The sequence below is a fragment of the Gekko japonicus genome, unplaced genomic scaffold (assembly GCF_001447785.1).
Source record: "Gekko japonicus isolate JY-2015 unplaced genomic scaffold, Gekko_japonicus_V1.1 scaffold135, whole genome shotgun sequence".
Taxonomy (NCBI): domain Eukaryota; kingdom Metazoa; phylum Chordata; class Lepidosauria; order Squamata; family Gekkonidae; genus Gekko; species Gekko japonicus.
The window spans coordinates 245,343-271,610 of record NW_015175359.1 but is presented as its reverse complement, the minus strand read 5'-3'; the positions used below and the strand labels follow the sequence as shown (position 1 = coordinate 271,610).

General features: G+C 46.5%; 1 protein-coding gene across 1 annotated transcript in view; it reads left to right on the top strand.

The window, feature by feature from the left end:
• DTX1 (deltex 1, E3 ubiquitin ligase) overlaps positions 1-25,933 on the top strand; it is a 67,081-nt gene extending 41,148 nt beyond the window's left edge. Inside the window, exons 2-9 of the mRNA XM_015425333.1 lie at positions 4,478-5,159; positions 16,831-16,892; positions 17,749-17,910; positions 18,726-18,782; positions 20,701-20,861; positions 22,508-22,669; positions 23,586-23,675; positions 25,147-25,933. Coding sequence (XP_015280819.1) covers positions 4,478-5,159; positions 16,831-16,892; positions 17,749-17,910; positions 18,726-18,782; positions 20,701-20,861; positions 22,508-22,669; positions 23,586-23,675; positions 25,147-25,371 — 1,601 coding nt within the window. The 3' untranslated portion in view covers positions 25,372-25,933. The remainder of the gene's footprint in view (positions 1-4,477; positions 5,160-16,830; positions 16,893-17,748; positions 17,911-18,725; positions 18,783-20,700; positions 20,862-22,507; positions 22,670-23,585; positions 23,676-25,146) is intronic.
• Positions 25,934-26,268: the final 335 nt, after the last annotated feature.

Genomic DNA, 26,268 nt, shown 5'->3' with positions numbered 1-26,268 from the left:
AAGATCCCCCCCACACCTTTTCCTCCTGCTAACAGAGTTCCAATCCAAATATGGGAAAGAGGATGTTCCAGTTCAGATAAAGGACATATATGGCAGCATTAATTCATTCAGAGTGGTGCTGGAGCACTTGGAACCCATGATCTTCTAGGGCGGTAGCACTGTCAGACTTTCTATTTTCACAGAATCCTTCCTGAATGGACTTATCGCCCAAGAACCGTCCACGCACCTGCCAGGGCTCTTCATCTTAGAGTAGAGGGTTCTGGGTAGTGTTCAAGGCTGCAGACTCACAATTCGCGGGGAGAACTCTGATTGAGCTGAGTATACTGTGGATTACAGCAAGCTCCCCTGCAGCCAGGCACTGCAGTAGCTGAGCCGGGCAAGCTGTCTTGATGGGCCTCTTGGTGCCACAGATGTCCTCACTGTGGAAGTCACGGTTTCCTAAATAGAAGGATGCTAGGATTGCACACCAGGGTTACTATCTGTAGAGGATTCTGGATGAACTGGCTGGATAACTGCCAAGAAACAATTGACTAATGCAAAACTTAGGTAGCAGTGGGGTAGGGGTGCATTAGATGATGGCTGCAAAGATATACCAAGCAGCTTTTGATTCAAGGAGGATAGTCCGGGGACTAAAGGGACAAGCAGTTCTCCTAAAAGTCCCCACGTTAAATTTGTTCACTGCAGCTAACTTGCTTGGTAGCCTTACCCAAGTTTCCCTCCACTCTAGCTTCAGCAGCCCATCTCCAGTATGGGTCTGATAATGGTGGTCTACCGCATAAGGCTGTTGTGAGGTTTAGTGAAAGAATGGATGGGAAGCACCTTAAAAGCTGAAAGCTCAATCTTTACTCTTCTACCTCCACCAGACTTTTAGCCTTCCAGGGAAACGTTTCCACAGCAATTTGATGTTGAACTCCAAATTGAACCTTCACTGTGTTCAGGGGGGAAAATACTTATTATTTAGTTACTTATTTGGAAAATTTCTATGCCTCCTCTCCAAGGAATCATCCCAAGGCAGTTTACAGAAATAAAACATAATAAAATCATAAAACACCATAATAGTTCACAAGGACAACCCAGCATTAAAAACCCAGACTGCACACCAGACAACATAAAGCACTGAGCAGCTTGAGTTATCAGCTCTGAAAAACATGTTATGGCAGAATGCTGTGATTCAATATATTGGTTTTACTGAGCATAGCAGGCCATGGGGTTTGAATCTCAAGCAGGAAGCGGCTTCCATTCAGCACCTTACCTCGACAGCCAGTCTTCGACACAGTGGACTAGCCAAATTAGATGTCCTATGCAACACCTGCTAGATATGCCATTGCGTTGTGCCTTCATTCCTCACTGGCAGGCAGTGATGTGGGTGGTGTCACAGTGTGGTTTGCATTGCAGCATTGCATGTAGAAGGTCCCAAGTTAAATCTCTGGCATCTCCGGTTAAAGGATCGGGTAACAGAAAACTCCTGCCGGAGACCGCAACCAGTCAAAGTAGACAATACTGACCTAGAAAGACAGAGAGTGATTAAAATGTGGCATTCACTGCCAGAGGATGTAGCGATGGCCACAGGAATAAACTGCTTTAAAAGGGGATTAGATAAACTCATGGAGGATAAGTTTATCAATGGCTACTAGCCATGACAACTGAGGGGAACCTTCACATTCAGAGGCACTAAACCTCTGAATCCCAGAGCCAGGAGGCAACATCAGGAAGAAGCTTTGGCCCCCCCGTGCCCTGTTGTAGGCCATCCAGAGGAACTGGTTGGCCACTGTGTGAGACAGGATGCTGGACTAGATGGACCATTGGTGTGATCCTCCAGGGCTCTTCTTACGTTTGTTGGCCATCCAGATGCACTGGTAGGCCTCTGTGTGAGACAGGATGCTTGACTAGATGGACCACTGGTCTGATCCTGCAGGGTTCTTCTTATATTCTTATGACTACTGATCTGACTCATTATAAAGCAGCTTCATATATATGCATGTGGAATGAAGGCAGGGAAACATGGCAGTATGATATACATTTCAGCACACATTAGGGCGTTAAGAGGTGTATTTACCGTAATGTCTCTACCATTCCTCATTATGGCATGGGATGCCTCAGAGAGTTTTTGTTGCCTTAGGTTGTTTTCTGTTTGCATTATTTTCCAGTTTGGCAAACCTAGTCCCACTGCATTGTCTAGTGGAGGTTTTTGCTGCCTGATTGAATTGCTTTTCATAGACATATATTTTTATCCTCCTTGAACCTCAGTGAGAAAGGTGGTCTCTAAATGAGGTTAATACTAATGTCTATTACGGCTTTGCCTTCCTGGATCATCTTGGTCTTCCATCTTGCTTTTAGCCCTGGGAATACTGTGCTGGGATTGGATGCTGTCAAGCAGGGGCTGTCAAGCAGGGGCACACTGGTGGCCGAGGGCAAGCTGAGCCAAGTGGCTCCTGCAGTGCCAACTTAGACTTGGACCCTTGCGATGATAACTGTGGGCACATGCTTGCCTGCTGTTATCACCATGGCCCCAATCCATGCTAAAAGGACCTTTTGGTGGTGCCAGCAGCTTTGGGGCTGCTTGGCTGAGCTTGCTGCAGGGCTGTTTGACCATTCCAGTCCATCCATGCCATCAAGAGGTTTTTCCATTGCTTCTCCTCCATATAGCTACGGCTGCGCTGTAGAAGCTGATCATAGCACCAGCCTATGCACGGGTTCTCTTTTGCCTTCAGTCATTTGCACTCTGCTCCTTCAAGCAGTTGTTGGGACCAAGCCTGTAATAACACCCCCTAAAAGGCCAGGGCAGAGAAGAGACCAAGACATTTGAGATGACTTATGTTGACTGCTCTTTTCATTCTGACACTTCTTGCCATTTCAAAAAGGCCCCCGGGACTTCCTTGATAAGTGCTGCAACTGAACTGGGAAGATCAATAACCTGCAAACCGAACAGCAGCAGCAGAGGAAATACCCATACTGGATTATTAAGAACAGGTTCTGAGGTCGCATCCTCCCGTGGTTGGATTTTTCATTGCACTATGGCAGTCCTTTGCAACTGGATTTTCCTGGGCTGTGTTTTCCTGCTGCTGCAAACTATTGGAGCTAAGGATGTAGAACATTAGCAGCATGATCCTGAGGGCAGAGGCTGATGAGGCGGAGGCAGGTGGCCGCTGGCAGAACTGTAGCACTGCTGGACTGTTCCCTAATGGAAAACGGGATGGAGGCTGGGGGGGGGGGATTCTCAAGACAGGGCAACTTATAATATGGACCCAACTAACTCCTGCCACGCCCCAGGGCCCACCCCTTCCCACTGGTCTAGGGAGTTGTGCCAGAGGGGCTCTAGTAGGGAGGCATGGTGTTGCTGCACCAGCTCTTGGCAATGGTGCAACAGCAGCGGGCCACTTTGCTAGTGTATCTTGGGGCTGTGTCAACATTGCGGCTGGTCAACTTTATGAGTGCTTCTAGTCCCCCCTACCCCAGGATTGTGCTGTAAATGTTTCTACAATTAGATTGGTAAAGATTCATTTACCATTTATATATTTTATTTGTTATGACATTTATGTTGCTGTAAATTTTTATGCTGTACAGCATGAGGACTGTCTCTGCCTTATGCAAACTGCCCCATTCTCTAACCATTCCCTGATTTTGAGCATCTAGACAGGGATCTTCAGTCCCCTGACAGCCTAGGGGATAAACAGACATTGGCAACACTAGATGGAGTTACTGAAAGAGATCCTTAGCTTCCCTCTCTGTAGAAAACTACAAGGGGGAAAGAAGACTGTTAAACCAGCAGCAGCCTGTAATGTCATTGCTATTTTAAAAAGTTAACTCAGTCTTTCCACCATATATGGCTTTCAAAGTGGCTTACAAAATCCACTAAAATGCAACAAACTTGATTTACATGTATACAAAAGCTGGTGGACAGATGTAGTTTCAGTGTCTTTGACCCACTCCTTAAAGCCTTCTTGCCACTGTGGGTATTGTTCTTGTCTTTGGGTCATGGTGGCTGTACAGTATAAAAACTTCTAGAGTAGATTGCTGAGTTGGTTTTAAGCCAGGTGCTGTCAGTCTCTGAAGGAACAGGGCTTCTCCTGTTCCATTATCTGCCTTCTATAGAACCCAGCTGTTCCTTTCTTGGTGGCAGCTATAGGCAAAGAAGTCTGGGGGGCTGGTGTTGTTTCAGTGACCCAAAACAACATCTCTGGCTTTGTTCCTTCTTGTAAATTCCCAAGGGGTAGCCGTTTTTGTCTTTTGTAGCAAAATAAAACAGAAGACCAGTGTCAATTTAATGGCTAACAACAGTTATTCCAGCATGAGCTTTTATGAATCAGAGAGCTCGCTTCCCCAGATGCAATGAAGAGAAAATCATTATCCTCATATTTATCCAGAAAGTTATAAAAAAAGGAGGGAGGCAAAGGGAACAGTTGGTGGCAGAGAGATGCTAGGCATCATTACTTTGCTACATTGACTAATCCCTTCTTTACCTTTATTCTTTCCCCAGGGACGATGCGTCCGGTGCGAAGGAACTTTTATGACCCTTCCTCTGCTCCTGGGAAGGGGATCGTATGGGAATGGGAAAACGATAACAACTCCTGGACACCCTACGACATGGACATCTGCATCACCATCCAGAACGCTTATGAGAAGCAGCACCCTTGGCTGGATCTGTCCTCTCTGGGATTTTGCTACTTGATCTATTTCAATAGCATGTCTCAGGTGAATCGCCAGACACAACGGAAGCGCCGGCTCCGGCGACGCATGGACTTGGCTTATCCACTGACCATGGGCTCCATCCCCAAGTCCCAGTCCTGGCCTGTGGGTACCAACTCTGGGCATCCTTGTTCATGCCAGCAGTGCCTGCTGGTCAACAGCACCCGAGCAGCCTCTAATGCCATCCTTGCCTCACAGCGGAGGAAGGTGTATTCGGGCAACAGCAATGGGACACTGGCAGTTCGTCAGAGCAATACATTCAATGGGACTGCGCTGTGGTCTTTGGGCACTACTCCGGGTGGTGGGACGGCCAAGATTGAACAGGTCCGCTCCTCAAATGGTGTGCAAGTGACCACCTTCTCGCGCAGTCAGAGTGCTCCCAGCCACACACAGCTCCCTGGTCAGAACAACCTGAATCGGCCTGGTACACAACGTGTGGCTATCCTGAGTACCAGGGCATCCATCCCTCCAGGGTAAGCATTCTTAGCTTCCATTCAGACTCCCGATTCTGTCACAAAATGGTAATCCACAGTCATTCTGCGCCAGATTTTCAGGACGGAGTGGGCTTTATAGGTCAGTGTGTTGCCCTATGGAGCTGGTGGTATGCCTTGTAGATGAAACACTATGGAGCTGGTGGTATGCCTTGTAGATGAAGCATTTTGGGGTGTCAGAAGCTGAAGGACACTATTTGTTCTTTGAAAGTCAGAAGCTGAAGGACATTGTCTGTTCCTTGAAAGGCAGGGATATACCACTGATAGCACAAGAACTCAGTTGTTAGACTGTTGGCCTAGGATTAGGGAGAGCCCAGTTGAAATCCCATCAGCCATGAAGCTCATTGGGTGATCTCGAGTTAAGTCACTGTCTATCCAGCTAGCCTGCCTTAAAGGATTGTCGTAAAAATAAAATGGAGGCAGTAAGTTGTTCATATCTTCTACGAGGAAGGGCAGAATTAGAATGGGATAGATTTTGAGCATGAGAAGGAAGATTTTTGAATATTCACTGAATCTCCACCTAACCTAATTTATCACTTTCTTTCTCATTTTTGCACTTCCCTGGATCTTGTTCAGCACTATGCTTTCTTTTTCCCCTTTCTCTGCTACTCCTAGTGTTGATATTTCTCCATACACATATGGACAGAATTTTTTTAAAAGTTTACTGTACAGTATCAAATGTGGATGCTGCTGTGTTGGTTCCCTTGTGGTTGCCATCTTTTGAAAAAAATTATTGATAAAGTGATAGAAAATATAAGATGGGGGAAGAGAAGACAGCAAAACAACAGTGATATCTGTGTTCACATTACAACAGTCTCAAATTTTAAACAGAAACATGCAAATGGTGAATACAAATATTGTATTAGAATCATGTTGGAAGGTGATTAGAAAAATAAAAAATACTGAAAACACGCCCAGATATTACATTAAATATTGTCAACTTGCAAACTTGAATGAGATGGTCTCAAACACTAAATAACAAGCTAAGTCAAAGCAAACTTTAGAAAACATTCAAAATGCTTCACCAAAAAATCTGTTTAATATTTTTAAAATGTGTCAATAAAACATGAAACCATCCTTTAAATAAAAGAAAATATTTTTAAACGAAAAGAAATTTGCACTAAGTGGGGGATAAGGAAAGAACAGTAACATTATAGCAATATTAAAACATCGCCAACAAGATATTCCCTTAACCTGGGTAGCCCACGCTAGCCCGATCTCATTAGATCTCGGAAGCTAAGCATGGTCAGCCCTGGCTAGTATTTGGATGGGAAACCTCCAAGGAATGCCAGGGTCATGACACAGAGGCAAGCAATGGCGAACCACCTCTGAACATCTCTTGCCTTGAAAACCCTATGTGGCTGCCATAAATCAGCTGTGACTTGGTCCCAGATTGCAAATTAAAAAATCTATAGCATGGGACCAGGTACATAATGTTTCTGCAGACCTGGAAGAACCCCCAAGTTTCCGGGAAATTCAAGATAGAGAAAAAAATGATGGCTTAACCCCCCAAAAGGAGGGAGACGGGGAGAGAGAGAGAAGACAAAGGAGGAGGAGGTGATGGAGGAAGAATAGGCTCCAGATTCACTTTCCTTTGCAAAACAGCCTGGAATATATTTGAGGGATTTCACAAATTGTGTGGGGAGGGGATCCATTATGGCTCCTTTGCTTCCATACTAAGGGAGGTGGATAGAGGGAAAGCAGTGTGTGGCCTGCCTAAAATGCCTCTTTATACTAGCCGAGAAGCTGGGCTATGTCAGCCCTTTCTCCCAGGAAGGAGTCTCAAGCTTACTATGAACCTGGCTGCTGCCCCAGAGAGCAGGCCTTGTGTTACCATGACAACCAGGTGCCAGAGCTATAAAACACTGAGGATTCGCCAGGGATAATTAGAGCCTGGGCCTGTAGGCTTGCAGCAGCAGCTCTCTCCTACCATTCATCCCCTCCCTCTTTACTTCCCCTGCTCTTATCTGCAGCATCCCTTTCTTTTAAAGGTACGATACTTCTGTGTCTTCAGAATGTGGCTTTTCACACTGCTTAGTATTTGGGGGCCAGAGTTCTGGGTACAGATTATCTGTAGATTGTGAATGGTTTATAAATTGCTGCTTTCCCCCCTAAAATACCTGGAAAGTTTCAAACCTTTAATAATTGCCATGTCTATTTTTAAAAACTACAAGCAGTTTACATACAATTATATTCGTAATAACAAGCACGGAATACATACATTTTGAATCTGAGTATCTGTCAAATTTGGGGTTGCCATCTAGCCAGACTTTTACTGGTTCAACTTGAATTTATCCTCTTGCTGCTTGCTAATGTGATAGGATACAAAGCCAAAGAGAAATTTCAGCTGCCGCATGTCATGTGGATGCCCTTAAAACAATACATATGGGGGCGGGGAGGGGGACTGTGTTCAAAGTTCAGTGCACACTAGTGATACCATTAAAGTTCAGGATTATAGTTCAGGGGCCCCTGCCACACGGCAGGGGAAAAGCCTCTTAAGGCGCGGCTTTTAAAAGCCGCGCCAACGTTGAGACGCCGCGGCGGGATCCCACGGATCCCCTGGCCGCGGCGCCTTTTCTCCCCGGCGCGATCAAACACTGGGGAGAAAACACGGCCCGAACGGGAGCCGGCCGAACTGCGCATGTCCGAGCATGCGCAGTTCGGCTCCGGGCCGGGGTTGCGCCGCGATCAAACGCCCGGCTTGAAGCGCACCTACAAGTTGAACCGCCAAGGTAGGTGGTTCAGTTTGCGGCGGATTTGGGCGGGGAAGGGCCAGTTCGGGCACGGAAGCAGGACGTTTCCCAGATGTTGTGGTGTGATCGCGCTGCTTTGATCCGCCCCCGAACTGGCCCGCAACTGGCCCAAATCCCCTCGTGTGGACGGGACCAGAGTACAAAGGACTGTCCAGATAATTAGGAGATGAGCCCAAACCTCTAGCGTTCAGGCTCAGCTGGTCATTACCCCGGAACTAGACCTTCACACTGCTCAAACTTATCTAGCCAAGGACACAGTTGTAGCCTTTCCCATTGCCAGTGCCAGGTAATTCTTGCTGAAAGGAAAGGGAGTGTCATATAAAGTTTGCAAGGGGGATTGAGGCTAGGGAAGCCTTTTTATGCCCTCCGTGATATAATCAGGAGTGTGGTGCTGGTCATTGGCCCACGTTCAAAATGAGCTAATTCAGGGTGAGCCCATTCTAATCTGTTGCCCTATGGAGCTGGTGGGCTGCCTTATAGCTGAAGAGTTTTGTTCATCTTGGTGTGTCAGATGTTGAAGGACACTGTCTGTTCCTTGAAAGTCAGAAGTTAGAATTGTAGAATCATAGAGTTGGAAGGGACCTCCAGGGTCATCTAGTCCAACACCCTGCACAATGCAGGAAGTTCACAGATACCCCCACACACCTCCAATGACCCCTGTTCCATGCCCAGAAGATGACAAAAACCTCTAGGTTCTCCGGCCAAACTGACCTGGAGAAAAATTGCTTCCAGACCTGAAAATGGCAATCAGCATTTCCCTGGGTGTATAAGAAAGGGCCACGAGAACTAAGCACTGATGCAACCCTTCCTGCCCTCCCTCTCATGATCTGTCTAAGTTCACAGAATGAGCATTGCTGTCAGATGGCCATCTAGACTGTTTAAAAACCTCCAAAGTAGGAGAGCCCACCACTTCCCGAGGAAGCCTGTTGAAGGACACTGTCTGTTCCTTGAAAGGCAGGGATATACCACTGATAGCACAAAAACACAGTGAGACTTCCACAGCTTTCACTTGGCAATCACTGTAGCCCCAGAACAGCCCCATCTTTAGTGAGCACCTTCATTGCTTTCTCCGTGGCTTTTTAAGCCACTTCTCATAGGGCCAAACTACATCTTATGATTTGTATTGTAGTAATGTCTGTGGCCCTCCAACTAACTTTGACTTTATTAGATTTATCACCCTATTGATTACCTTGCCACATGGCTCCGATCTGGATCTGGTATGCGGCAGCCCCAAGAGCTCTTGTTCCTCCCATGCCTTTTCAGGTGCAGAAACGGCCCCCGTGGCTGTTTCAGGGCCTGAAAAGGTGTGTGTGTGTGGGGGGGGAAACAAGAGTTCCTGGGGCCCCATGCAACACATTCCCAATCTGGGTCAGAACCTAGGAGAGCTGCAGCCAGTCAGACCAGACAATAGTGAGATAAATGGACCAATTGCCTGATTTGTTGTTAAGCGGCATCCCCTGTGTAGCCCATTGCATAGTAATAGGTTATCTAGTTGCTCACAATGTGGCCTGTTAAATATGGTTTACTAATTGGGGTGTGCCCTGACCTGGATGGCCCAGGCTAGCCTGATCTCATCAGATCTTGAAAGCTAACTAGGGTTGGGCTTGGTTAGTACTCTGATCGGTGACCAGCAGAGAAGACCGGGGTTGCTATACAGAGGCAGGCAATGGCAAACCACCTCTGTTAATCTCTTGCCTTGAAATTCTTACAGGATTGCCATAAATTGGTTGAGACTTGGTGGCACTTTTCACCATCAACCTGGGGTTTATGTTTCCTGTGTAGGGCACTTGCTTGCCTGCCAGTCAAAATGAAAGAGGAAGGCATCTGGCTTGTGCTACTGATTCCGGTCATGCCCAGGAACCAGCTGCTGAGTCTTTTGTGCGCTGGGCTGTGACCACTGTTTGCAAGAGGTTCCTTCCTCCGCATGACTTGGTGTGTTGACTTTCTGGTTACTACCAGGGCTCACTGGGGCTGCCTGTTAGGCAGGGTCTGGCCTTACTTGCAGAGACTGTGCCACTCATGTACAGGTAAGACCATTGGTCCAGAGACCAGGGAGGTTGATATTATCTTAGAGATCTCAATCTAGAAAACAGGTTAATTTCTAAAAAGAGATACCCAGAATCCAACTGTGTCAAAACTGCTGACTTGGAAGTTTGCTTCCTTATTGATGGAGGGAAATATACTCTGCACATGCTCTGAGCCATACCCTTATTTAGTATGATGAAGCAACTGGCAACTGGTGGCTAAATCTGGCCTCCAGAAGGGCACTGCATGGCCCTGCCCCCAGTTGTCAATGCAGAGATGAAATCAGGTTGTTGAAAGAGCAACAGCTACTGAAATGGGCTTTGCTGGGAGGTTGCTTTTCAGAGGTTGGATTGGGATCTGAGGCTGGTCCTCTTTAGGCATTTCTCAGATTGGCTCTCTGGTGAAAGAAGCTGCTGGCTAGAGGTCTGCTCGAATGACCAGCTGCAGATGCTGCCAAGTGCCTGTACCACGAACAGCTGAGAGGAGGACGGAATTCTGTTGGATGCAGCTTGTCATTCAGGAGTGGGGAAAGTTGCATTTGCTGCAGTTTTCTCTTCTACAGTACAGATGTAGGTGCACCTTCCTCTTATGCATCTGGTCAGCCAAGCTTGGGTCTCTCCACGTAATCCAGTCTATGTGCTTTGAATTTTTAAATTTTAATCAGCTTTGTGATTTTATAATATCTGGTATTTCTCAAGTACCCACAGCAGCTAGCTATGGCCCTTGTGCCCCCCACCTGCAGGTTTTCAGTTTAAAATGCAACATGTGAGGATAACAGACGCGAGATGATGAGAGAAATTACAAATGGGATGTACAGTGGAATCCTTAGTGTGTATACTCAAAAGTAAATCCGACTGAATTGATGGTGCTTATTCTCTAATGAGCATGCTTAGGATAAAAGAACCAAGCGATGATGAAGAAGAAAAATGTGTACGCTTTGGGTTGGGGGAGTGTTAAAGAAAAAACATGAGGTAAATTTTAAGTTTTGAAAGTAGAAATGGATAAAGAGGAGTGAGGTGGAATGATCAAAACTTTTGCTAAACAGAGGGAAAAACCAATTTCCAGTTTTAGTATATGTGCTGCCGAAGCGAGCACAGAGGGAAAAACATTGATACATAAAGGAAACATTGCTAGAACCAATATCGTTGTTAAATTTTGGAAGAAAAATAAGGTGTTTTTTAAAAAACCAAAAAACTCACAGGTCTACTCCCCCGCCCCCAGGACTCCAACATACCCTCCAGTATTTCCCAAGTGATAATCCTGGAGAAATTGTAACCTTTCCGTTCTTATACAGATATTACTTCCTTAGTAGAAGTAGCTGGAAGGTTCTTCTCTGCCTGCTCTGGAGTACCTAGGCCTGTACAAATTTAAAAATCAAGATGTTTGTTCTTTTGGTTGAAGATATAGTATAAAAACATAATAGCATTACAGTATGGCAACACATTCCAATTTAGCCTCATCCGTTTGTGAAATGGCAAGCTGTGCATTACAACATAGCATCATAGCATTCATGCATATGAATTTGTATATTAGAAGTAAGAAGAGTCCCTCTTCTCAACCACCAGATATTATTATATTTACATGTTATAATAATATATGTATTATTATTACAAATATTATTTTTAAAAACTTTTCAGTCAATCAGTAAGTAGGTGGTAGCATCAGTCAATCAGTAAACCAGTTACAAGACTCCCAGTAAAACAAAATAATACAGGTAGGCTGGAATTGTAGAGCAGTAGGAAAAAAGAAAAACAATGCAAGCAGACATATCTGTTCCAGGCAACAAGTTCCTCAGTGTTGGAAAATCTTTATCCATAATAAAAGTCATTTCGTGAGCTGATCTATTACACTGCATCTGTGCTCCATCTAATTGCTGGGGTCCTAGGAGAAGGTGGGAGCTCATAAGAATAATATTTTGAAATGGCACCCCCCAAAAACCAAACGGGACACCAAGTAGGGTGGAAAGGTGACTTTAATATGTATTCGATAAATAAAATAGAGGCAGTTGTTTATCAGGAACAGGCTCCAGAGAATATGCTGTGCCTATCAGTGGATGCATGCTAGAGAATAGCATTGTACAGTTGGAAGGTGTCGAATTAATGAGACCTTTAGTAGCTGGCTTACATTCACATTTATAGGTAGGTGAGATAAATAGCGCTTATTAATGGATTACACCAGAAGGGAAAGAAGTCTGGCTGAGCCATAAGCTGGCACAGATCAGAGTACTGCACTGAACAAAGCTGATTTCACTCCCTCAGGCTGCACGTCCGATGAGGAGCAGGCATAGCAGGGAATGGAGAGCCACATGAATTCCCAGATCCGAATGTCCTTATTGTGTGGGTGACACCTCAAGAACTGAGCCAATGGCTGGGGAAGTCTTATTGTAACACATTGAAACCAGAGTTCTCAGAGCCAGTAGCAAACAGGATTACAGAAACTGCAGCCTGTGTGTAACCTTAAGGTCCCCCCCCCCCCTTGACTGAATGTTTTGGTGGAGCTGGGAACAATAAAAAGGCACACAAGCTATCTTTTTTGGAAATCTTTTGTGTTTTAGGCTAATATCTCTTTTGCCTGTCTCCAGCCATAGTGTATCCTAAAAGACTGTATGCAGCTGGCCGTGTCTTTGGTAATAGATAACAGGGCCGATTTTTGCTTCCCACAAAGCTGTTTTGCATCTGTTCCGCTCCTCCCCGCAAGCCCTAAGCTCCCTGCTTGCTTAGTGAGCAAGTCACCTGCTGCCCTTTCTCTGACATGCTCCCCCACCCTTTCTCCTCTGTAAGAATGACACGCTGTTCTGTCACTTTTGGGAGGAGATAATCCTCCTTGGTCAAGCCACCTGACCCGCTGACCTGGTAATCCAAATCCATAGCAATAGCCCAGCCCCTGTGCCTCCTACCCTGGTGCCCAGGTTTCTTTTCTGGCGGGTGGGAGACAGGCCAAGTCAGCAACCATGAAGATCAAGCTTGCAAGTAGGTGAGTGCATGCGTGTGTGTCTGTGGGGGGGGGGGGAATGTGGGTGATTACTAATCTCAGACACCCCAGCATGGGGGGTAGGGGAGGCAAAGCACCAGTTCCCGTCAAAGCTTCACTGAAGACAAGATCTGGCTGCGTATCCTGTTAGAATAAATAAGGGGGCCAAGATGCCGTTCCTGATAGCGTCCAGGTTTCAAGAACTGGGGTTGCTTAGTAGCTAGGCATGCAAGCCAGGCGGCTCAAACCTTGCTATGACCACAAACTCACGTGGTAGTTTTAGGCAAGCTGCTTGCTCTCGGTCTCCCATTGGCAACCCCCCCCCCCCAGCAGTGTAATAATACTTGCCTACCTTATAAGTTCTCGTAAGGATTGCTGTGACATGGCACTCCTGATGTGCCAAAACTTCAATGCTTAGTTTCTATTCTATATTATTTGATTATCCATAAATTCATTTCTGAGTATGCTGATGCAGAGAAGGTGACACATTGGAGGGGAGGAGGTCCTGTACCATCGATGAGGGTCTCCAGGCCGCTCAGTTCTTGTGGAAAATTAGCAGCGGGTCAGAACTCAGTCCCCCGTAACCGTCATGAGCCCAGGGTTATGAGTTGTCCTCTTGTGCTGCCAAGGAATATTTTTGGCAGGAGGATTAGTGTGCAGGCAGAAGCTGGGGTGTGGGTGCCTAAAGGGAAGCAACCCAAAGCCCTCCTGTGTTGTTCTGGGCAGAGGAGGTAAAATGAGCTTGCTAGCTCTCTTGTGCTGAAGGCAGCTTGCACCCCTTGCAGCAACTAGAGAGCTTTGGCGTCTTTTGACATGGAGGTTTTTCCACACTGTGAGTGCTGACCTTCAGCAGCCAAGCTTCCTTGTTTTCCTTTTGTTGTCTCGCCCTATTTTCTTTACTGTTTCTTTTTGCTTTCTCAAACCACCTTTGATCTGATTTGAGAAGGCACAGGGAAAACAACAAAGAAACCACGGAAGGACAACAGATGCAAAATGGGGACATGAGGAAGCTTGGAGAAAAACCACTGCAGGTCAGCACCCAAACCACTGGAAAGCTTCTGTGTGAAAAGACCCTTGGACTCCTCTGCCGTCTCTGTGATGGCTTTGTGGCCAGTGGCAGGCTGAGCCACCCTCTGGCTAGGAGCTGTGATGGAAGCGCAGGTGCCTTGGGTTCTCTTCAGTCACGGGGCCAAACTACACCTTTGGGTTTGGTGTAGTGGTTAAGAGCGGCGGACTCTAATCTGGAGAGCTGGGTTTGATTCCCCACTCCTCCACATGCAGCCAGCTGGGTGACCTTGGGTCAGTCACAGTTCTCTCATAGCTCTCTCAGCTCCACCAACCCCACAGGGTGTCTGTTGTGGGGAGAGGAAGGGAAGACGATTGTAAGCCACACTGAGTGAAGGGCAGGGTATAAATCCAATCTCTTCCTCTTCCTCTTCCTCTTCCTCCTCCTCCTGTTCTGTGCAGCCGCACAGCAGCTGTGGGGAATGGCTTTTTATAAATAAAGAAGAGCCCCCTGACCTGGATAGCACAGGCAAGCCTGATCTCGTCAGATCTCGGAAGCTAAGCAGGGCTGACCCTGGCAAGTATTTGGATGGGAGACCTCCAGAGAATACCAGGGCTGGGAGGTAGAGGCAGGCTATCAAGCCACTTCTCTGAATGTCTTCTGTGCCCAATAGGACTCACCAGAGGTCACCATGACTTCCAGGAACGGGCGCGCGCACACACACACACACAAAATGCAAAAAATACCCAAAGATAAAATAAATAAAGGAGAGCCCATATGGGTTCCGTAGTCCACCACAGGGGGAGTATGGGCTCCTGTTTCCCCACCGCCAGAGCCATTTTCATGTGTGGAAACAGCCCTGTAAGGAAACTATTTCCCCATTTTTGCTGCTCTACATGGAGTATTCTGTGCATAAAAAGGTAAAGGTAAAGGTTCCCTTGCTCGAAAGCCAGTCGAGTCCGACTCTAGGGTTGCGGTGCTCATCTCCATTTCAAAGCCGAAGAGCCAGTGCTGTCCGAAGACGTCTCCGTGGTCATGTGGCCAGCATGACTAAACACCAAAGTGCACGGAACGCTGTTACCTTCCCACCGAAGTGGTACCTATTTATCTACTTGCAATGTCTTGCTTTCGAACTGCTAGGTTGGCAGGAGCTGGAACTAGAGATGGGAGCTCACTCCGTCATGTGGCACACTTGGGTTTCGAACTGCTGAACTACCGACCTTCCACAGCCTGCAGTTCAGCGTCTGTGCATATAGAACAGCAAAAATGGGGAAATAACTCTCTCCCCCAGCACTCTTTTGGCCTGGGGAAATGGTTTGGATGGAAGACAGGTGCCCTCCCTCCCTCCATGTTGGCACTCTGAGCCCATTTGGGCTCTCCGTTATTTTGAAAAAGCCCATTCCCCACAGCTCCTTTGTGGCTCCCTCTAAGGTGTGGAGTCTTGTGAGCAAAAATTCTACTCTGTGAGTTACTGGCATTAAAGTTGTGAGGGAGCGATGTGGCCACTGCATAAATTAGTTTGCTCTGGAGCCATCCTTCCTGATGCATGAGCCAGAAGCTAAATGCGTGAGCCAGAAGCTAAAAAACTATGAGCTAGCTCACACTAACTCAGCTTAGAGGGAACACTGGCTGAGAGGAGCATAAGTTGAATCCGGGCAACCCAGATCCAACTAGTTAAAAACCCAAATGTGTAGTTTTGCCCACAGACTAACCTAATCAAGTGGGTACTCACTAAGGATTAGCAGGGATGTGTATGGATTTGTAGGAACGTACTCTCCCCGCTTTTCTTGAGTTGAGACTTTTGTGTGTGAATGAGTGCAGTTGGTCATCTCTGAAGTACTGGACATCCCGTGATTCTCAGGGAAGCGCTGGAGAATAACCTGGAAGCTGCTGGGATTCTGGCCAGTAGCTGTTGGCTTTTTAATTTTTTTTAATCCAACATTTCAACCTCAGTTGCCTCCAAAAGTGGTTCACAGGCATTTTTTAAAAAGTACAAATGATGTTATAACTCAGTACAAATGTCTTTTGGAGAGGGGACTCTCAGCTAGGGCTGGATGCCCAGGGGTCCCTGGCTGCTTCCTGCTCTCCCTGAATGACCCCATCAAGTGTCAATTACAAAGGGGAGGGTGGCGGAAGGTCCAACCCCTGTGGAGTCTATGACTTCACTGCTGGCAACTGGGCAAGTTTTCTCCAAACATTTGTTTGGATTTAGTTCCTTCTTATTCATTTTGTGCATATATTTGGTTATTTTATTTGGATTACCTCTTCCCCCCTTTGCTGATTTAAGGGACAGCCAACTCAGTGAGAGTAGATGCACTTAGGTTTTTATGTTTTTCCGCAAACCTAGGGACTACCCTAGCATTATACTGTATCTAAGAACACCACACCCAGCTTGGCAAAAACATATAGGTGCCATACCTTGCAGATGTCACTTAGATACATGATCCCCTCCCCACTCCCAAGGTCGTGCACAACACTAACAAACCACTCCTTTAAATCTTTTTTTTGGGGGGTGTGTGTGTTATATTTTGTGTGAGTGTGTGTGTGTGTATGCGCGCGCACCAGGAAGTCATGTCATCCTCTGGTGACTGACCCCCTACTGGGGACCTGGAGGATATTCAGAGAGGTGGCTGAATAAAGCCTGCCTCTGTCCTCCTGATCTGGTATTCCAAGGAGGTCTCCCACCCAAGTACTAACCACAGTCAACCCTGCTTAGCTTCTGAGATCTGATGAGATTGGGCTTTCCTGGGCTATCCAGATCAGGACACTAACAAGCCACTCTTTGCTTAGAGTGTGTCACGGTATCTAAATGCAGCCACAGCGTGAAATGTGGGAGCCTACACTAGATTTTTTTTAAATGTCTAATCTTAATTCAGGACCTTTCTCTTTTCTCCTGCAGGGTTCCTGCCCTCCCAGTCAAGAACTTGAATGGAACTGGCCCAGTCCACCCTGCCTTGGCAGGTACAGGTGACATAGCTGACACTACAATGATGGCCTCTAGATATTTGGAGGTGGAAGAGCACTGGCTAAGCGGTGGGACTGGAGGACGGGATGGGCTTGGCATCGCCCAGTCTGCTTGGTGCTTTATTTGTAATATGACAAGCTGAAGGACATCACAATTCTCCATACTTCTCTGACATTTTGGTCAGATCACCGAGCCAGTTCCAGGGGGCAGCTGATGTCAAAGAGGACATTGCTGTCGCTGGAGAGCCATGCTTCATGGGGAACAGACTGAAAATATGCTTGTCTTGATACTAGATACGTATCTGGTCTTGCCTCGGAAGCAAGCCAGTCTTGGAGCTTCAAAATTAATGCTGTAGAAATGGACAAATTTCATAATCCTTGAGTAGTTATCGGGCAAAATCAGGCTGTGCCAGGAGGTAGCACTGTGGTCTAGATTTCAGTCCAAATTCTGGCAATTCAAATTTTGCCCAGTAAAATAACCTGGATTCTGTGACTGATTTACATTGTACAAATTAATTATATATTTCCTATTTGCATAATTTATTCTGTTTCGCAAGGGGTGGGCTGCTGAGATATCTCCCCCTATGACCACTAGAAAATTTTATTCAGCCATCCATCTGGATTCTAATATTTTGAGCAGGTGTTGCCTCCACACTTTCAAATGTATTTTACATGCATATGGACTAGAAACTCGCCCTTTTAAAAGTGATGTGGAAGCTAACATTCTTCGAGAGCTGAATTCTGCAGCCAGTAACAAAATTCTGCATCTCTCTGGAGCTTGGTGCATGGCCTCATCACTTCCATGCCCCCCTTCTGTCTTGTTTCAATCACTCTTCCTTTTCTCTGGCCCTAGGAATGACAGGAATCTTGATGTGCGCTGCAGGTCTGCCCGTTTGCCTCACTCGAGCTCCAAAGCCCATCCTGCACCCACCACCTGTCAATAAGAGTGACATGAAGCCAGTGCCCGGTATCAACGGCATTTGTCGGAAGACCAAAAAGAAACATCTGAAAAAGAGTAAGTGGGGCCTTTGTATATGCCGTTCTCTCCGTAAGCCACCTACCTGGACTTTTAATAAAAAACTCAGCTAAATGTGATTGTCAGCATTCTCTTGGGTTATGTCTGCAAGCAAAAGGGGAAAATCTATATTTATTTTTAGGAATCCATAAAATGTACCTGGGATGGTCAGCATTCTTCTTTTGATCTCATTTGAATGAGGAGCAGCTGTCACTAACTGTGGCAGACTGATGCAGTTTAAGGCTTCTTGATGTGTATGCAGTGTCTATATAGACTTTAACGTCTGACCTCAAGGGAGCAATTGCTTTGCCCTAGAATGTGGGGCAAGTCATCATTCAAAGAATGGCATTTCCAGTTCTCTGAGGATTTTGCCAGGTTATTTTTTTCCCTTAAAAAGACACCTGTAATGCTCCAGTGAGGCCTTCTGCACCATGATCTAAATTGAGGAGGGATGTTCTTAGTGGGTCACTGTATTCTGCCAGCAATGGTCTGGGGACCAGAGGTGCATTTCCCTGCCAAGGTGTAGCTGTCATTGGATGCAGTCTCCGAGGGAGAAAGGAATATAGCAGTGGCTGAGAAAGAGAAATTATTTGGGCTTTTGATTGAATCTTAGGGGAGGCAGGCACAAGGCCCTCCCAGCCTTCCATTTTCCATGCTATATGAAATGATGGGGTGTTCAAAATGTCTTAAAAGTTCGTGTGTGTGGTGGAACCAAAATGAGTGGAACCAACCGGCATTGCCTTTTTCTGAGTAAAAAATGAAAGGGGTCTGGGGAATGGCCATGTCTAGTAACAAGCTTGTTCTGCCCTGTCTAGGCAAGAACCCTGAGGATGTAGTGAGACGTTACAGCCAAAAAGTGAAGAACCCCCCTGATGAGGTGAGTCTTGCTTCCCACATGCAACCCCATCCCATACAAGGTGGGAGGTATAGGAAGAAAGGTCGAGGGCATGGAGTCAGCTGGCTTAGTCCACACTTGTGAAACCGAATCTGATCTCACACTTCTCCATCTAGAGGCAACAGTTTATTGTCATTACCCAATTACTATCCCCCTCCCTGAAAAAGTAGAATTTTAATGGGTGTGTTTTGTGATGATAGAAACCAAACCTATTGCTAAAGATGGGGAGAAAAGACAAATCTGTTTAGAAACTGTATGCAACTAAAAATATCTGGTGTGCAAGTCACATGTTATTGTTAAGTCGCTCACTTAACAAAGCAGTTGGAGAGTGATTCAGCAAGAACACAACTTTATTCTTCAACTCGAACACAACTCCAACACGGATCAACATCTGATAGCCAGAACAGCCTTTACATTGCAGCTGTCCTGCTTTTAAACATTCCCGGCTAATATAGCCACACCCACTGTACAAATACCAACCAATAAGGTTGTTCACATAAGGACCAATCACGGATGTTCCCGCTCAGGGAGCTTGCTTGAAAGTGATTGGTTAGGTGCTTCCTGGGCTAGTAACACGATTGGATGGATTTGGATCCTAGCCCAGGACGAAGCTTTACATTACACTTCAATTAGATGTTCCACAATATATCATGCATTCAAGGCAGCCTTGAATACACTACAGTTATGGTTGCCTTGAGGATGTCATCCAAAATGGCCTTACTGCTTAAGAGGAGGAGGCCATTTTTGGTGGCATATTTGTGGCTGCTGTAGTATGTATTCCTGTCCTTAAAGACATTGCTTGAGAAGCTTAGTATGTCACACGGGAAAAGTAGATTCAGGTGAGTAGCCATGTTGGTCTGAAGCAGCAGAACAAAGTTTGAGTCCAGTGGCACCTTTAAGACCTTGAATAAAACTTTGCTGGTCTTAAAGGTGCCACTAGGGCTGCCAAATCCCCCCGGGGGGCGGAATTCCCCCCTGCTTTGGAGCCCCGATTTCCGCCCCAGCGGAATCGGGGCCCGGGGGAAACCCCACCCCCACATGCATGTCACTTTCCTGTGACGTCATCGTGCTGGGGCGGAGCACAGCCATTTGAGGGGAAAACATAGAGTTTTCCCCTCAAATGGCTGTGCCCCGCCCCAGCGTGATGACGTCACAGGGAAGTGACGTGCATTCGGCGCGCGCGCGCACCAGGAGGCAACACAAAGTCCCCCGCCGGCACAGGTGAGTACATTTGGCAACCCTAGGTGCCACTGGACTTGAACTTTGCTCTACATGGGAATAGTGTTCCACTGCTCACTACAAGTGGCAGTCCCCCTACAATAAACTTGCCTACAATACTTGTCTACAATAAACAAAATAACTGTTCCAGATAGAAGACTCGGCAAAACCATTTCCCCTGACATCTAAGGGGCAAGCTACTGGAGACGTTATCCCTGTTCATACGTTACAGTGAACACATGTACATCCTGCCTGTCTGTGTGTATAAGTCTGATTGTAAGAAAGAGCCAAGATGTATTTACTTTACAAATGAAACTGGGGACCAATACCTGGATTCATGAAGGGTCTGTATCAAATAGTCAGGTCTGTATGTGTGGACTGTAACATGAAAATTACTCAGTGTACGTACGAAAATAATCAAGTGCACACTGCACACAGATTGGATGGGTGTTCACTGTGACTTGTGAACACAGATTTTGGGGATATCTGTTCAGATCTCCAGACATGCAATTCTGCTGCTGCTGCTGCAAAAACAAAACAACAACAAAAACAAAGAACTATGGGGACCATGATGCTGGGATGTAGCCGGCTGACTTTCCACATCACTTCCATCATTAAAAAATTTTATATTTGTTTTTATTTATTAAAGTGTGTAAATCCCACAATTTTTTCTCTACAACATGACAGCACAATTCTGGAGAGGCTGGTGTCCTCATCCGGCTATGAGGGTATTCTGAGGCACAAAGGCATAAAACCAGAGCTGGTGGGGAAGTTGGGGAAATGTGGGCACATGTACCACCTCCTCTGCCTGGTTGCGATGTACAATAATGGAAATAAGGTAAGAAGGTCAGGGAACAGGGTGGGGGAGAGGGCATGACTGATCTTCTCTGTGCCAGCCAAAATGCATCTGTTTGCTTTTTTAGTCAGAACAGGGATACAGCAAGGATGAGAAGCTGTCTTATCCCAAGGTCAAACTAACATCCTGAGTCATCGGCTGGCAGGTAGTAACTCACCTAGGCTCAAAACAGAGATGAGACAAAGATCATGCATATATTCTATAAAATTCAAAAGGCCAGTTTGTGCAGCCTCAGGTTGCCTTGAGGTTGTGCAGGATAGGGAGAGGGAAGTTAACCCTCTCTGTTTCGCAGTTCAAAACTAGTTCACCCACACTAGCATTTTAAAGGAAAAGATTGTTAAAGGACATCGTGACACATGTGTTTAACATACCAATTGTGGCTCAAGGGAGCTGGTATCACATTCTGCATCTGAATTGAGACTAAGGATACTTTCCTTCTTTGTATAGCTCTGAGGCAAATTGAGGCTACACGATGCAGCAGTTTGCATTTTGTAGATTTTATTTATTTATTTATTTATCATATTTGTATCCCACCCTCCCCAATGAGCTCAGGGCGGCTAACAAGGGCAAGGTCATTTGCCATGCCATAGGTAAAAACATAAAACATAGTAAAACATCCAACACTAAAACCACAGTACTCAATCCATTACTAATATCCTAAATCCAAGATGGTAACACCGCAGTTCCAGATGGTACTCCCATAATATACGTGTCCAATGGCGTCGGCTTGTCAGATCTTCAATAGTTTCCAGGTTCTTCCTCGGGCCTCGTCGATGCATCCTTTAAGATACCTTGACGGTGGTGGTATAATGGGGTGGTGGCTCCTACTCAAAGGCCTGGCGGAAGAGCTCCGTCTTACAGGCCCTGCGGAACTGCACAAGGTCCCGCAGGGCCCGGATCTCCCCCGGGAGCTTGTTCCACCAGGTAGGAGCCGCCACCAAAAAAGCCCTGGCTCTGGTCACAGATGGACCAAATACATGTTCTGAGAGGGCACAGAGACAGCTGGCTTAGACGATGCTTGTAAAACTGAATCTTGAAAGCTAAACCAGTGCTTAGGATGGAATATGGGCTTTCTAGATGAAAGGCATGCGCTCGACCACCAAGCCAGCAGTTTTCAAACTGTGTTCCTAAAAAGTCTGGAGTTTCCTTTGAAGTTGTATCAGGCCTTTCATCAGTGAGAAGATCAATAGACTAGTTTTCCTGGAAGACAGCTTGACCAATGCCTATTATTATAGATTTTGTTCTGGAATGCCCGGTCAAAGAGAAGGGTTCGGTGTGTCTACGTGGCTCAGTGATGAGATCCCCCACAGATCTGGCCTGGTGCTCCTTAGGACACACTCCAGAATCTTCTGCAGTTCACAGGGGGTTCTTGGCTAAGGTTATTGCAGAAAGGGTTCCCTGAAAGTTTGGGCCTCTCACCAGAGCGATCTCATTGTGTTGGCTTAGCTAGTGGTGGGAAGGTGTAGTCCACGTTCAGTTCTTTCGCTCCTAATCCCTCTTTTCTCTTTCTGTGTGAAATGGGTAGGATGCTAGCCTCTTCTTACAGAAGCCCCTTGAGGTCCATGGCCAGGAAGTCCCCAGAGAATTAGCTTGCCTCCTTCCCTGTATTTCTCCCTTTCTTTCAACAGGATGGCAGTCTGCAGTGCCCCACCTGCAAAGCCATCTATGGGGAGAAGACCGGGACTCAACCGCCAGGGAAAATGGAATTCCATATTATCCCACATTCGCTCCCCGGCTCCCTGGACTGCAAAACCATCCGCATTGTGTATGATGTTCCTGCCGGGATCCAGGTGCGAGAGGAAAAGAGCTGTGGGGCAGAGGGAGGAAGAGCAATGTTGGGGGCAGGGGGTTGCCTATGAAGCTGCCTCTTAGATCTGTCCTCTGTTGGGGAGTGCTGGCACCTTGTGAAGGACAGTAACCTGGTTCAGATGTCACAGCCAGGCTGTAGTTTGGCTGCTGGAGCTGGGTGCTGGAATGCCTCTGGGAAGCACAAAGCTCCCATTGCACATCTGATACAAAGCCCCCGTGTCATCTAGCAACAAACATAAAGACTTGGGTAATGTGTAGTAGTGCAGCAGAAGCCGGGACAAGCCCTTCCCCTTCCCCTTTTACCTCAGCAGTCAAGCCACAGGGCCCTTGTCTTGCTGATCAGTCAACGTGGGTCAGTACTCACCTGCATAATACACTTGTTCACTTTGCTTCATCTTTGCTTCCCACCCCTTCCTTTCCCATACTCTGTTCCTTAGTCCTTACTGCCTGGGCCGGCTCCTCTTACTGCCTTGTCATATACCCAGAGATGGGTATATGGTTGGATTATTTTGTAGAGTCACGGGGGGGGGGATGCCTTTTGACCTCCTGAACCATCTCATAAGCTCTGTTTGCAGCTCTGGATCCTCCTTTCACCAGATTTCAGACCCCATAAATTCTGCACAAGGTCTACTTTAACACCACCAGCGAGGAGGTTCCTGGGCTTGGTCGTCAGAAGGAAAAAAGAATTAGGAAAGTCTGTGGGTTTTTTGTTGCTTGTAGGATGTGGGTAAAAGGAGAGGGCAGCTGCTATAGCCTAATTAACTGCTTCATTGTGGATTTGAAAGATATAACATTAATCTCTGGGTGGGGACCCAAACTCCCTGTGTTAGTGTGGTGGGGGTTCCTTATGATCCCTGCTGGTGAAGCACCTAATTCTCTGGGCTGTCTCTTAACCAGGGCCCAGAGCATCCCAATCCTGGGAAGAAGTTCACAGCACGAGGCTTCCCACGGCACTGTTACCTTCCTGACAATGAGAAAGGCAGAAAGGTAGGTGGTCACCTCCCCCGGTCCTTTCATCCCATGCAGTTTTCATTTCCCTTGCAGTACCATGTTTCCAGACTTCCTATGGAAATCCTGTTTTGCCTCAAAATGGATTTCCGGGAGTTTGCTGTAAGTTTTCAAGCATATGTCCAAAGCCCAAAAGGACCAGAACCTTGCCAGCTTTTTAAAAAAAACACATTCAGTATAATCCCAAGCAGAGTTGCACCCTTCAAAGGCCATTGACTTTAGTAGACTTGGAAGGGTGTAACTCTGTCTAGGTTTGCTCTGTTAAGATACCCAGGATGCTTGATATTGGATCTTACACCTACTTGGTGTGATTTGAGAAGCACAGAATACACAAGCAGTTGGAGTTGGGTTCCATCAGAATAGAAGTGAGATGGCAGGAGGAAGGAGTGACAGTCGGTGTCTGGTTAAGCATGTGACTCTCCAAATGAACTTGGATTTCATAGCAAATCTAGGCCCAAGACGTTTTGGTACCCCAGACACAAAATCTCTGCAGCATCCAACTTCCAATCCAATTCCCCTCTAAGCCAGAGATACCTATACAGGTAGATGGGAGGCATGGTTCAGTGAAAGAGCATCTACTTTGAGCACAGAAGGTCCCAGGCTCACTCTCCAGAATCTCCACTGAAAAAGACCAAGGTACTAGGTGATATGAAAGACCTCTGTTTGTGACCCCGGAGAGTCACTGCCAGTCAGAGTAGGCAACACTGGCCTTGATAGACAAATGATCTGACTCAGTATAAGGCAGCTTCCTGTGTATGTATCACCTATTAACAGTTTTTATTTGGATACGTTTACCAAAAAAACCCCAGTTAACACCAGTTCAAAAGAGAGTCCAAGATCAAAGAGGTCAAGACGCAGTGTTTCTAGATTCTTCATGGCATGGGTTGCGGATATCCAATTACCAAGGAATACAGGTCTGCCAGAAGGATCTAAATCTTTCCTTCTTTCTACACAAACTGACATCCATTTGATCTGTTATGTAACTGCTTCCATTCAGTGACCTCTGCACTATAAACAAAAGCTTTCGTAAGGGATAAATGAATGCTGCGTTTATTCACCAACAATATTTTTTTCTCCTAAAGAAGGCTTGCAGCAGCTTACAAAAAATGACTTACAGAAATATTTTAAAAATATGCAAATACTAAAAATACAGGTTATAATCATAATTGCAAATTATTTTGCATAGCAGGAATCAGACTTGATGAGACCTCTGGATAGCGTTCATATTTCCAGAAATTGTCTGTTTACTTGCCATATTTTGGGAAATGCTTCATAATTTAAAATTAGAGCATTAAACAAGAATCAGGCAGACCCACAGTACCTCATGAAACATCTGGCAAAACTCGTCCATCAGCAGTGGCATAGAGTAAGGACCACCTGGTGGATCAGTATACCTATCAGAGTCCACCTCTGTTTCAGAGGGGTTTTTGATTTCCTGTCTCTTGCCCAGGTCCTGAAACTCTTGATAGTTGCATGGGAACGCCGACTCATCTTTACCATTGGGACGTCCAACACGACCGGCGAATCCGACACGGTGGTGTGGAACGAGATCCACCACAAGACCGAGTTTGGGTCCAACCTTACTGGCCATGGGTACCCTGACCCCAACTACCTGGACAATGTCCTGGCTGAACTGATGGCCCAAGGGGTTTCAGAAGCCAACCTGAAGGACTGAGGAAGCATCTTGGCCCGCTCCTTTCCTCTCTCACCCTTTGCCATCTGCTGCGTGGAAGCGTGAACACTGCCTGCGTCTGTCTGCCTGTGTGTGTCTGTCTCTCTGCCTCTCCACCAGCACTTGGAATAGATCCCCCTCACTTCTCACGTTGCTTCCGCTGCCTTGACTTCAGACGATCTTCGCACAGCAATGCCAGGCTCAGTAGCCACAGGAGACCACGAGGATCCACCTCTCCTGCTGGACCAGAGTTGCCATTCTTATCTTTAGGTTTTCCCACTGAAGGGACAGTAAAGGGAGACCACAGGAAACTGCGCAAGTGAGCAACCAACGCAAACGCTCAGTTGTTTCATTTTTAAAAAAATATCCTTGGCAATCTGCAATATCCCTTCTGCCCTGACTGTAATATAGCACATTAATGTGCACACAGATGCTCTATATTACATATATTCCGTTCTTGTACAGGATATCCTATGTGATAGAAGAGATGTATGAAACCAGTCACGTGGCTGTCGGTGTACCGGCCCTCACTGTCTCCCCCTATGCTCCTCCCGTGCTCGTTCCTCTTGGCTCCTCATTCCTTCGTGTGGGGCCATTGTCACTTTGCAGGGAAGCAATAGGAAGGCATTCTGGTTTGGGAGACGAGAAAGAGGCACAATGGGTGAGGCCAGATGTCGAATTTTAACAGCAGGTTCTTCGCCCGCCGTTTGATCCCAGCTTTGCAGTTTGCCTTACACACATACATACCAGCAAGTTGAACACTGGCTCAGCGATATCAGTGTTGCCTCTCCCTTCACGCTTCAGGCGGACTGTCTGACTTTTGTAAAATTAGATTTTAGAGTGGCATATACCTGTGTGGGGTCCTTCCTGTGCCCTAGACTATCTCCCCAGGGCCTCAGC